Here is a 12,524-nt window from a genome sequence, read left to right as displayed (position 1 = left end):
TTTGCTGATGACTCAAAGGTTGGAGGTATTGTGGATAGTGTGGAGGGCTGTCAGAGGTTACAGCAGGACATTGATAGGATGCAAAACTGGACTCAGAAGTGGCTGATGGAGTTCAACCCAGATAAGTGTGAAGTGGTTCATTTTGGTAGGTCAAATATGATGGCAGAATATAGTATTAATGGTAAGACTTGGCAGTGTGGAGAATCTTGAGGGATCCATAGGACGCTCAAAGCATCTGCGCAAGTTGACTCTGTGGTTAAGAAGGCGTATGGTATATTGGCCTTTATCAATCGTGGAATTGCATTTAGGAGGTGAGAGGTAATGTTACAGCTATATAGGACCCTGGTCAGACCCCACTTGGAGTACTGTGCTCAGTTCTGGTCGCCTCACTACAGGAAGGATGTGGAAGCCATAGAAAAGGTGCAGAGGAGATTTACAAGGATGATGCCTGGATTGGGGAGCATGCCTTATGAGAATAGGTTGAGTGAACTCGGCCTTTTCTCCTTGGAGCGACGGAGGATGAGAGGTGACCTGATAGAGATGTACAAGATGATGAGAGGCATTGATTGTGTGGATAGTCAGAGGCTTTTTCCCAGGGCTCAAATGGTTGCCACAAGAGGACACAGGTTTAAGGTGCTGGGGAGTAGGTACAGAGGAGATGTCAGGGGTAAGTTTTTTACTCAGAGAGTGGTGAGTGCGTGGAATGGGCTGCCGGCAACGGTGGTGGAGGCGGATACGATGGGGTCTTTTAAGAGACTTTTAGATAGGTACAAGGAGCTTAGTAAAATAGAGGGCTATAGGTAAGCCTAGCAATTTCTGAGGTAGGGACATGTTCGGCACAACTTTGTGGGCTGAAGGGCCTGTATTGTGCTGTAGGTTTTCTGTGTTTCTATTGTTTGCATGATTTGTATTTTTTCTCTTACTCTGAGTTGGTCTTCTTTTAAAACTGGGTTGTTTCGGGTTTCTTGGTTTGTGGCTGCCTGTAAGCAGACAAATCTCAAGGTTGTATCATTTATACATACTTTGATAGTAAATGTACTTTGAATTCTTTGAAATACACCAGTACAATGTGTTCTCATAATTTAGTTTCACCCTATTACTTTATACCCCTAATATTCACTCCCGAAGAATAGTCATGTCTTCTATGATTGTGAAGGTAGGCACAAATTAGAAACTTCTGTAAGGTATACTGGTGATGACCAATTTGTTAGGTGGAAGTTAAACTTGTTCACCTTCATCGTTTTGTTGTCATAAAAGTCTTTACTGCTTCCTCAGGAGAGAAAAAGCAAGCGGAGGAATCCTGTTCTCTTTCGTCTCCACAGAAGAAAAGAAAACTGGAAGAAAGTAAGTGAATAAATCTTTTTCTTTGCAGCTTGCTCTTCCTTACCCTTGTCAGCATTGCTTAGCATTCGTTCAGAAGGTGTAGGAATTGTAGGCAAGAACAGCTTTGTGTAGAAACCAAAAAGGTGGAAATCTGTAAATTTAAAAAAAATACAGGAAATACTCAGTAAAGCAGGCAGCATCCATCCAAGGAGAGGGACACTGTGTTTGATGAGCTGTCATCAGATTTGAAAGCTTAAAAACAAACAGTTTTTTAAACTTTGAGACGGAAGAGAGCGTGGAAGAGCAAAAGGAGTGTCTATTATCAGCTGGAGTCCAAGATAAAGGTAGCGTGCCAGCTGCGAGACGGTGCTGAGGGCATTTTACTAAAGTATAACTTTCCTGAAAGGAGAGGAGACTGGCTGTGGAGGGGTAGTGCTGGCACTGTAAGATACAAAGTCAAAGAGAAAACATTCCAGCCACTGAATTTCCATAAAACAGAGGAAGAGAGTTCAGCCATCAAGTCTGCTCCATCATTCCATCATGACTGATTTATTTTCACTCTCAACCCCATTCTCCTGCCTTCTCCCTTTGACCTTTGACGTCCTTACTAATCAAGAGCCCATAACCTCTGCTTTAAGTATACCCAATGGCTTGGCCTCAACAAGCATCTGTGGCATTGAATTCCACAGATTCACTACCCTCTGGCTAAAGAAATTCCTTCTCATCTCTCTTCCAAATGATATCCATCTGTTCTGAGGCTGTGGTTCTTCCACTATTGAAGTATTGGAAATAAAAATAGAATGCAGAAAATAATAATTATTTCCCTGCCCGATTTCCTTGAGTGAATTCCTAATCCAATTCATACAATCCAAGGCAGCGGAGGTGGTGGATGCAGGTTCGATTTCAACACTTAAGATAGGTAGGGTCTGGAGGGCAGGTAGATGGGACTAAGTAGAATAATTGTTTGGCACAGGCTGGATGGGCTGAAGGGCCTGTTTCTGTGCTTTAGTAGTCTATGACTGTATGATAGTTCAGAACCAACCATATTGAATGGATATGGAGTCACATAGGCTGGAATGGGTAAGAGCAACAAATTTCCACCAAAAGAAGTGTATTAATAAACTCCCTATCATTACTCTTTCATATTTGTTTGATTAACAGACTATAATTTCCCGTGATGCCATGTTGGGATGTGTGCTCCTGCCTTGATTACTGGTCCAGTTACATGACTGCCATTTTAACTGTGCATTTATGTCTAGGTATATTATTCTGGGTTATTGGGAGAGAGGAGGATGCAGAGCGAGTCCTCCTTTGAGAGAAATAGCATGCAACTGCATATAATGAGGCCATTCAGCCCATCAAATTTGATTAGGGTGCATTTTTTGTTCTGTTTTTGTTGCATGAGATTATAAAGTTCGAAGTACATTTATTATCAATGTATTTGTATTTTATACAACCTTGAGATTGATCTCCTTACAGGCAGCCACAAAACAAAGAAACCCCAAAAAAACATTAAAAAGACAGACAAACACCCAGTGTGCGTAAACAATAAACACAAGCAAGTCGCATTCCAAGCTGAAGTCCACAGAGGGTCTATCCACAGACCCTTAGTTCAGTGCAGAGCAGAACACTGGGCTGAACCAGTCTAACCCTCACCTCCAGTCCTGACACCCTGACCTTACACTTGACCCTGACTCCCTGTAATGCCTGCACCGTTTCGTGCACTTTATGCAGTCCTGGATAGATCTGTAGTCTAGTGCAGTTTTTTTTTCCCTGTGTTGTTTTTTACATAGTTCAGCCTAGTTTTTGTACTGTGTCATGTAACACCATGGTCCTGGAAAAAAAGTCTAATTTTTACTTGACTTGACTTTTCAATCTGGCCTGGTGCCTGAATCATCATCCAAGCATCATATTCAGTTGCTTTAATGTGCTCTGGTGCCTCGACTCTGCCACCTTGATTTGGCCAGTCCCCGACCTTTCTGATTCGGCCAGGAGCTTAAATCATTTTCTATGCATCGGATTTAGTCGCTTCGATATGCTCTGGCGCCTGGACCCCGCCACCTCAATTCAGCCTGTACATGACCTTTCTGATTTTGGCCTGCCGCTTAAATCTTTGTCCAAACATAGTGTTCTGTTGCTTCGATACGCTTTACGGCCTGGGCCTGCACTTTGATTCAGCCTGTGCCTGACCTTTCAGAATTGGCCTGGCACCTTGGGTCTTCCTCACTCTCGGCAACAGGCCCACTGCTTCACCTTGCCTCAGTTCTACCACATCTAATTGCCTCCAAGTCCAAAGGGAACTTACAGACTAGTGTTTGTGATGGTCATTTGCCAGAAAAAGTGTGATTAACAAAGTATTTACCGGTAGTTGTTTTCCTTGTTTAATTGGCCACCACCCAGAAATCACTAAGCTTCACCAGCACCATCTTAAACCAGATCATTCATAGTTGCTAGAAAGAAATGGTCAGGTTACATTACTGGAGAAGGTAATGGAAAATGAAATGGGTTTCAGGAGAAAGGTGGGTGATATTTTGAAGTTAGGAAGGACTCAGAGGCTATGGTGGAGGAAGAAGGGGCAGGAGAGCATAATGCAAAGGGCCAGTGAGCTGAGTTTGCCCACATTCTGCTGCAATCACCAAACTCATTTTCTTTTTTGTTCCTTTGGAGCAATTTTAGATGAGAGCGAGGACAAAGCAGCTGTGCTTCAGAAGAAAAAGAAGAAAAAACTAGAAAAAGGTAAATAAATGCAATATAATACTTGCTTCATGGTTGATGGATACTGGATTCCTAGCCTCTCAGTACATCCGTCTTCCACAGACCCCGCACGTTGCTGAAAAAGTTAATTGATTGGATATTTCAGCATCAGGTTTATTATCACTGTCTTATGTTATGAAATTTGTTTTGTGGCAGTAGTACAGTGCAATACAGAAATAAATTACTAGATACAATAATAAATAAATAATCAGAAAGCAAAATAGTGACTGGATTTCCAACATCTGCTGACTCTCTTGTGTCTATGCCCTGCTGAGTCCCTCCAGCATTTTGTGTGTGTTTGTGTTTCTGTAGCAAAATGGAGAGGTTGCATTCAAGGACCATTCAGAAATCTGATGACAGAGGGGAAGGAAACTTGAGTGCGAGTCTTCAGACTAATGAGAAGAGGGCATGTCCGAGGTGCTGCCTTGTTGATGCATCACCTTCTGAAGATGTCCTATATGATATACTGATTTTCATTTAACTGGGCTTGTATCTGATTGTCTTTGATGTCTAGATGTCACAATTTACATATTAGCCTGCTTGTGTACTTTGGGCTTCTGAACTCAGGGGCTCCCATTTATTGTACTGCAAGTGAGTTTGAACTGTAGTTTCACAAACATGGAAAAAAATCTGCAGATGTTGGACATCTAAAGCAACACACAGAAAAATGCTGAAGGTACTCAACAGACTGGGCAGCATCTATGGAAAAGAGTTAACAGTCGAAGTTTCAGGCCGAGACCCTTTCTCAGGTTGACTGTTAACTCTTTTCCATAGATGTTGCCTGGCCTGCTGAGTTCCTCCAGCATTTTGTGGTGAAATGTAGTTTGAATAAGTTTGAAAGCTTTGTTATGGACAATCTGTTGTTGAGTTCTGTCATTAAGTCCCTTGGTTCTTCTCCTAAAGCTCTTGTAAAAGAGGAAAGAGAAGTGGAAAAAGAGGATGCTTGCCTTCCACCAAAGAAGAAAAAGAAAAAGCATCAGGAGATGGGTAGGTAGATGAAGCCGTATAAAAAATAATTTTGAAATTGTATATTTTCCTGCCGTTCATTCAAATCTTGAGCAAGGGGCCTGTCAAATATGAGACCCAGAGTATAGCAAATACTCTGGGTTTATTCCCGAAGCCTTCCCCATGAGTGAACAAGGCAGTGGAGGTTTGAGATTCGAGTTTTCCTTCTTTTAGCTGAACTGCCAACCCCAGCCCCATCTGCCTGAAGTGACTCGTTTTAGGATGCCAATAACCTGCCTTTGCCCCTTCTCCTGTCAGCAGAAATGGTTCCAACGGGTTTAGTAGCAAATCCAGACATGAAAGCCAGGAATTGGACTTGGTTGTCGGAGGCTATTTGAGATGTACGCCTCTGGCAGCACTTAATAGGTAGTGGGAGCTTATCCCCCATTACCACCCACAGCTATAACAACCTTAAGGAACCAAAGAACCTGTCAACCTCTGCCTTAAATGCACTCAGTGACCTGGCCTCCACAGCCATCTGTGGCAACAAATTCCACAGATTCACCACCTTTTGGCTAAAGAAATTCCACATTTCTGTTCGAAATGGACGTGCCCTCTGGTCCTAGACTCCCCCCTCCAAAGGAAACATCCTCTTCACATTCACTCTATCTAGGCCTCTCAACATTCAATAGGTTTCAAAGAGACCCCTCCCCCCACCCAATTCTTCTAAATTCCAGCGTTGCCAAATGTGACGGATGATGCCACAGCTTGTCACTAAATCAGACCTTGGAGCCATTTGAACTGGCATGTATTTTCCACCATATTGGATCAATTGTGATAGTTCCCTAATACCTTGTTAAAGTCATACTCCAGGCAGACAGAATTGTTGCCATTTGTGGAGCTGCACACCAGCAAAAACCACTGAATACTCCAGCACATCTGAAGTGGTTTGTCCCATCTGGAATCAGAATTGGGTTTAATAAATAGTGCAAATATAGAAATTAAAAAAGTAATGGGATTGTGTTCATGGGTTCAATGACAATGCAGAGGGGAAGAAGCTGTTCCTGAATAACTGAGCGTGTGCCTCCAGGCTCCTGTACCTTCTTCCTGATGGTAACAATGCGTAGAGGGCATGCCCTGGGTGGTGGGGGTCCTTGGATGTCGCCATTTTGAGGTATCAAATGAAGATGTCGTGGATGTTACAGAGGCTAGTGTCCATGATGGAGCTGACTAATTTTACAACTCTCTGCAGCTTACTTCAGTCCTATGCAGTAGCCCCTCCTCCCCCATACCAGACAATAATTGTTCTAGCTTAAAGGAGCAGCCCATTTGAACCACTTTCCCCAATCATTTTTCCCTTCCAATTGTTTATTCAATTCTTTTTTCATAATCTCTGTCACTCTTGTAATGCAGAAAAGAATTGCTTTTAAATTTCACTCTTTTTTTTGTCAGACATCTTTAATGTGTGCTTCTCAATTCTTATGTGAATTGGCTTCCCGTGATATTTCAGTGCCATCTTATTTATTGTGATACTGCACAGAATAAGCCCTTCTGGCCCTTTGAATCACAGCAATCCCCCAGTTTAACCCTAGCCTAATCACAGGACAATTCACAGTTGCCAGTTAACTTATCAACTGGTATACCTTTGGACTGTGGGAGGAAACTGGAGCACCCGGAAGAAACCCACGTGGTATAGAGAGAACGTACAAGCTCCTTATGGGCAGCGGTGGGAATTGAACCCCAGTCACCTGTACTGTATATTGCCCATCTGACGTTTTTTTTCTCTAAAGAGAACAGTTCAAGTCTATTCCTAAGACAGAGAAACCTGGAAATTTTTTATTGAATCTCTTCTATGCCTATTGAAGCCTCACATCTTTCCTCTGGTTTATGTCTTCTCAACTTGAAGAGGAAGATTTGACAAATATTAAACTGCACCTCTTTTGACTTGACAAGGTTTCCAGTATGAGCAACCTGTTTGAGTAAGGTCACTAGCGCTCTCCCTGGTAATGCTCCTCAGCTCTTCCTCTGCAACACTGATGACTGCATTGGTGCTGCTTCATGCACTCATGCTGAGCTTGTCAATTTCAGGGGATAGAGTTTGTCAGATATGTTCAGGAAAGTTTTCTCAATCGGTACATAGAAGTCTCAATGAGAGTGGTCTGCTGTTAGGGAATGAGATGGGACAGGTGACAGGTTTGTGTAGGTGAACACTTTGCACCTAGTAATCCCAATGCCGTTAGTTTCAAAGTAAATATGAAAAAAAAAGATAGGTCTGGCTTGTGGGCTGAGATTCTAAGTTGGAGAAAGGCTGATTTTGATGGTGTAAAAAGGATCTGGCAAGTGAAGATTGGGATGGGCTGTTTTCTGGCAATGGTGAGAGGGAGGTCTTCAAAAGTCAAATTTTGAGAGTACAAATCTTATATGTGCCTGTCAGAATACAAGGTAAATATAACAGGTGTAGACAACCTTGGTTTTCAAGAGATATTGAGGCCCTCAATAGAGGAAAAAAGGGAGATGCATTGCAGATACAGGCAGAAGAAAGAAATGAAGTGTACGAGAAATTCAAGAAAACACTTAAAAAAGAAACCAGAAGGGCTAAAAAATAAAGGCATAAGGTTCCCCTAGAGACAAGGTGAAAGAGAATCTGAAGGGCTTCTACAGATATGTTAAGAGCAAAAGGATTGCAAGGGACAAAATTGGTCCACTGGAAGATCATAATGGTAATCCATGTATGGAGCTAAAAGAGATGGGGGTGATCTTAAATGCATTTTTACATCTATTTACATAGAGCCTATAGAAGTATGGCAAAGCAGCATCAACTTCATGAACTCAATACAGATTACAGAGGAGGAGGTGTTCTCTGTCTTGAGGCAAATGAGGGTGGATATATCCCCAGGGCCTGACAAGGTGTTTCCTTTGACCCTGTGGGAAGCAAGTGCAGAAATTGTCGTGCCCCTAGCAGACATAGTAAATCATCCTTAGTGACTGGTGAGGTAGCAAAGGATTGGAGGATAGCCAATGTTGTTCCGCTGTTTAAGAAAGGCTTTAAAAATAAACCAAGAAATTATACTGACATCAGTAGTGGGAAATTTATTGGAAGATATTCTAAGGGACTACATATAAGAGTATTTGGATAGACATGGATAAATTAAAGCATAGTTAGCATGGCTTTGTGCATGGTAGATCCTGTCTAATCAATCTTACAGAGTTTTCCGAGAAAGTTATCAGGAAAGTTGATGAAGGCAAGGGAATGGATGTTGTCTACATGGACTTTACTAAGGCATTTGACAAGGACCCTCATGGAGGTTGGTCAATAATGTTCAGTTGCTCGGCATTCAAGATGAGGTAGTAATTGCGAGGTGTTGTACCTTGATTGGACCAACCAGGGTAGGTCTTACACAGTGAATGGTAGAGCACTGAGGAGTGCAGTAGAACAAAGAGATTGGGGACACAGGTTGAAAGGGTCATAAAGAAAGCTTTTGGCGCATTGGTCTTCAACATAACTTACTATTTACTGTACTCAATGCATTGATTTATGAAGTTGTATAAAACATTGGTGAGACCCAAGTTGGAGTATTGTGTGCAGTTTTGGTCACCAACCTATAGGAAAAATATAAGTAAAGTTGAAAGAGTACAGAGAAAATTTACAAAGATGTTGCCGGGACTGGAGGGCCTGAATTATAAGGAAAAATTGAATAGAATTCCTTGGAACATAGATGATTGAGAGATTTGATAGAGGTATGCAAAGTTCAGAGGGGTATAAATATAGTAAATACAAGCAGGCTTTTCCCGCTAAGGTTGGGTGGGGCTACAACTAGAGCACATGGATTAAGAGTGAAAGGTGAGAAGTTTAAGGGGAACATGATGTGAAACTTCTGCATTGAAAGGGTTGTGAAAGTGTGGAATGAGCTGCTGGCACAAGTGGTGCATGCGAGCTCGATTTCGACATCAAGGAGAAGTTTGGATAGATGCATGGTTGGGAGGTGTATGGAGAGCTATGGTCCCGGTGTAGGTCGATGGGAGTAGGCAGTTTAAATGGTTCGCCATGGTCTAGATAGATGGAAGAGCCTGTTTCTGTGCTGTACATATCTATGGCTTGCCTGTTTGTCTCTTCTCACTAATCTCACTCCTGTAACTTATCCCTGCAAGCGGCCAAATGCTACACTTGTCCATTCATGTCCTCCCTTACCTCCAATCAGGGCCCCATACAGTTCTTCCAGGTGAGGCAACACTGCACCTGCGAATCTTGGGGTCGTCTGTTTTATCCGGTGCTCCCAATGCAGTCTACATTGGTGAGACCCATCAGAAATTTGGGGACCACGTCATCCGCCAAAAGTGGAAGTTCCTGGTGTTAACCATTTTAATTGCTATTTCCATTTGCTTTCCAACATGTCAGTCCACAGCCCCCTCTTGTGCCATGATGAGGCCACCCTCAGGGTGGAAGAGCAACACCTCATATTCTGACTGGGTAGCCTCGAACCTGATGGCATGAACATTGATTTCTTCTTCTGGTTAAAAAAAAGAAATTATGTCCCTCTTGTATTCCCCAGTCTGGCCTCTTACCTCTTCACAGCAGCCTATCACCTCCCCCTGGTGCCCCTCTTCCCTTTCTCCTATGGTCCACTCTCCTCTCCTATCAGATTCCTTTCACTTCAACCCTTTACCTTTTCTGCCCACTTGGCTTCACCTATCACCCTCCAGCTTGCCTCCTTCTCAGTCCCGAAGAAGGGTCTCAGCCTGAAACGTCAACTGTTATACATTTCTATAGATGTTGCCTGACCTGTTGAGTTCCTCCTGCATTTAGTGTATGTTGCTCTGGATTTCTCGCATTTGCAGAATCTCTTGTCTTTTCTCGCATTTGCAGAATCTCTTATCACTAATGCTCTTGATTCTTTTCTTAAAGCTGTTTTAAACAAGGAAAAAGACGGGAAAGAGAAAGCTGCCCCCCAAAAGAAGAAAAATAAGGGTGAGTTATTTCAAAAAATGGTTAAGTTAGAAAGATTAGTATTCAGAGCCTTGATCTGGAAAAGAGTTGCTATTCTGCTGTGAAAATCAAAAGAGACGTCGATATTGGACATCGGAAATAAAACAAAATTCTCAGCAGATCATTCAGTATCCGTGGAATGCAAAAGCAAAGTTAACATTTGAGGTTGAAGACCCTTCAGCAGAAACGAGAAGGAGATAAAGGTCCAGATAAGTGAGCAAGAGGGATGAAAAGAACAAAGGGAATATATAAAACAACACATTCAAAATGCTGGAAGGAAAGGGGAAGACTCCAGAATAAAAGGTGAGGAGGAGGGGAAGGAAGATGGTGAGAAGGTGTTCGGTGAAGTCATGTGGGTGGGAAAGATGAGGGCTGGAGAAGAAGGAATATGATAGGAGAGGAGAGTGGACCATTGGAGAAAGGGAAGGACGTAACACCAGCGGGAGGTGATAGGCAGGTAAGAAGAGGTAAGAGGCAAGAGTGGGAAGCAGAAGAAGGCAGGAGGGGAAAGGGAAAATTACCGGAAGGAGAAATAGATATTCATGTAGTCAGGTTGGAGGCTACACAGACAGAATAGAAGGTGTAGCTCCTCCGTATCCAACAAGTCGGCAATATATACAGTAGGGTAAGACCAGGGTTGCTATGAGGATCAGTCATCCTGTCAGATGGGTTAATGAAAACAAGTTAGTGATTATGTTTCTGTGACATGTGTCAAATTCCATCAAGGCAGCTGGAGAATTCAGATTCAAGTTCCATAAAAATTTGGTGTACAAGTTGCTCCTGTGTTCCAAGTCACTTCTGTTTGTGAACTTCCAAGTTTTCCTGTATGTTTTTTTTCTTGCAATATGTGCATCTTTTTCCAATCTGTTCTCAATGTGATTGCAAGCAGTATATGAATGGCACTTTGAGAAAACTTGTTTCCGTATCTGCTGACTGTGGTCATTAATTAGCAGAGTAGGCCGGTGAACGGAAGAGGAGCATTCAGAATGTGGCCGTGGTAGGAGGGGAGCGTCCACTTCAATAATGGGAGAGACATTGCAATCCGATTGCAAGGCAGTCTGATGAGGCTGATGTGACCCCAGCGAATATAGTGTCACACAGCTTGGAAATACGTATTTGGTGTACGTAATTGATAGTATTACAGTTAGCCTAACACTATTGCAGCATCGGTGACCTAGGTTCATTTCCTGCCGCCCTCTATGAGGAGTTTATACGTTCTCGCTGCGACCGTTTGGGTTTCCAGCGGTTGTTTCAGTTTCCTCCCACATTCCAAAGATCTGCAAATTAATAGGTTAATTGATCACGTGGGTGTAATTCAGTGGCATGGTCTCATCAGCTAGAAGTGCCTGTTACCCTGCTGGATCTCTAAATAAAATAAAATTATAACACGTACTCCCAATTTCTTATCGTCAATATCATGAGAAATGTAATGAGGATATTCAGCCTGTTGAGAGTGTGTGCAAACTTGAATCAATCCCATTCCCCCACTTCTTTCCTAGTGACGACTTCTCTCTCACCTGCTCAGTAACTCCATCCTGATTCTCCGACCAGTCACCTACATGAGAGATAATTAACTACCAATCAGCACAACTAACTGGAGCACCCAGAGGAAGCCACACATTCTCAGGGGAAATGTGTAGACTCTGCTCAGCCAGTATCTCGAACCTGGCTTGCTGCAGGCAGGAGAGCCACTGTGTCATCATCCCTTTGCTCACTCACTCACTCACCTCGATGCTGAACTGATTTCACAACTTATGGGCTGATTTTCAAGGACTCTACAACTCATGCTCTCACTGTTATTTACTTACTTATTTACAGTTTTTATCTTTTATTTACACGGTTTGTCGTTTTGCACATTGGTTGGTTGTCAGTCTTCGTGTGTAGTTTTTCGTTGATTCTGTTGTATTCCTTTAAGATGTTGGAAAAGATTTGTAGCTCGGGATTAGGATGTTGTTGAGTAGCTCGCCGAGCTGGCTTGTTAGCTTGCAAACGTCTCATTACCCAGCTAGGCAACATCACCAGTGCAACTTCAAATGACGTGTTGGAAATTGTTCATCTTTTGTGTGTCCTGCGATTAGTCCGCGCGTGTGTGTGCATATTTGTGCCATTTCTATTGGTTATCGATTATGTAATCCGTGATTGGTTCATTAAAATCTGATTAGGTGATAATTGTTGTCCAGGCCAAGTTAGTTGACCGTTATATAGGATCAGGAATCCTGATGTAGAGGAATATAAAATAAAATACATACAATTACAAAAGAAACCAATTACATTGAAATACAGCTATCTAAATATTTATGTATGTGATTATAGTAATATATGTGCTTCTTAACATTAAATAGCACAACTGTACATTTAAAATATAGTCAAGTTTAAAATTAAATTTATTTTTAAGACAGATCAGTGTGAGTGCTGTTGTTGCTTGGCTTGAATAAGAACATTAAACTGTGGGGCAGTCTTTGACAAAGCTACACGCGTGTCATGTTGGACAGCCAAACGCAGGGCTGCCCGAGAGTGA

The 12,524-nt window shown here is 42.4% G+C and overlaps 1 protein-coding gene across 6 annotated transcripts in view; it reads left to right on the top strand.

Moving 5' to 3' along the window:
• LOC140729273 (uncharacterized) overlaps positions 1 to 12,524 on the top strand; it is a 137,610-nt gene that overhangs the window by 78,850 nt on the left and 46,236 nt on the right. For 5 of the 6 annotated variants that reach the window (XM_073048859.1, XM_073048862.1, XM_073048861.1 and 2 more), the window contains 4 exons: positions 1,276 to 1,344; positions 3,991 to 4,059; positions 4,981 to 5,064; positions 9,926 to 9,988. In XM_073048859.1, the coding sequence (XP_072904960.1) occupies positions 1,276 to 1,344; positions 3,991 to 4,059; positions 4,981 to 5,064; positions 9,926 to 9,988 (285 nt within the window). The remainder of the gene's footprint in view (positions 1 to 1,275; positions 1,345 to 3,990; positions 4,060 to 4,980; positions 5,065 to 9,925; positions 9,989 to 12,524) is intronic. The other variant, XM_073048860.1, reaches the window with a different exon arrangement.

The sequence above is a fragment of the Hemitrygon akajei genome, chromosome 6, assembly GCF_048418815.1.
Source record: "Hemitrygon akajei chromosome 6, sHemAka1.3, whole genome shotgun sequence".
NCBI classification, from domain to species: Eukaryota; Metazoa; Chordata; class Chondrichthyes; order Myliobatiformes; family Dasyatidae; genus Hemitrygon; species Hemitrygon akajei.
The sequence above is the reverse complement of the archived record's forward strand: the minus strand, read 5'-3'. Positions and strand labels throughout refer to the sequence as shown.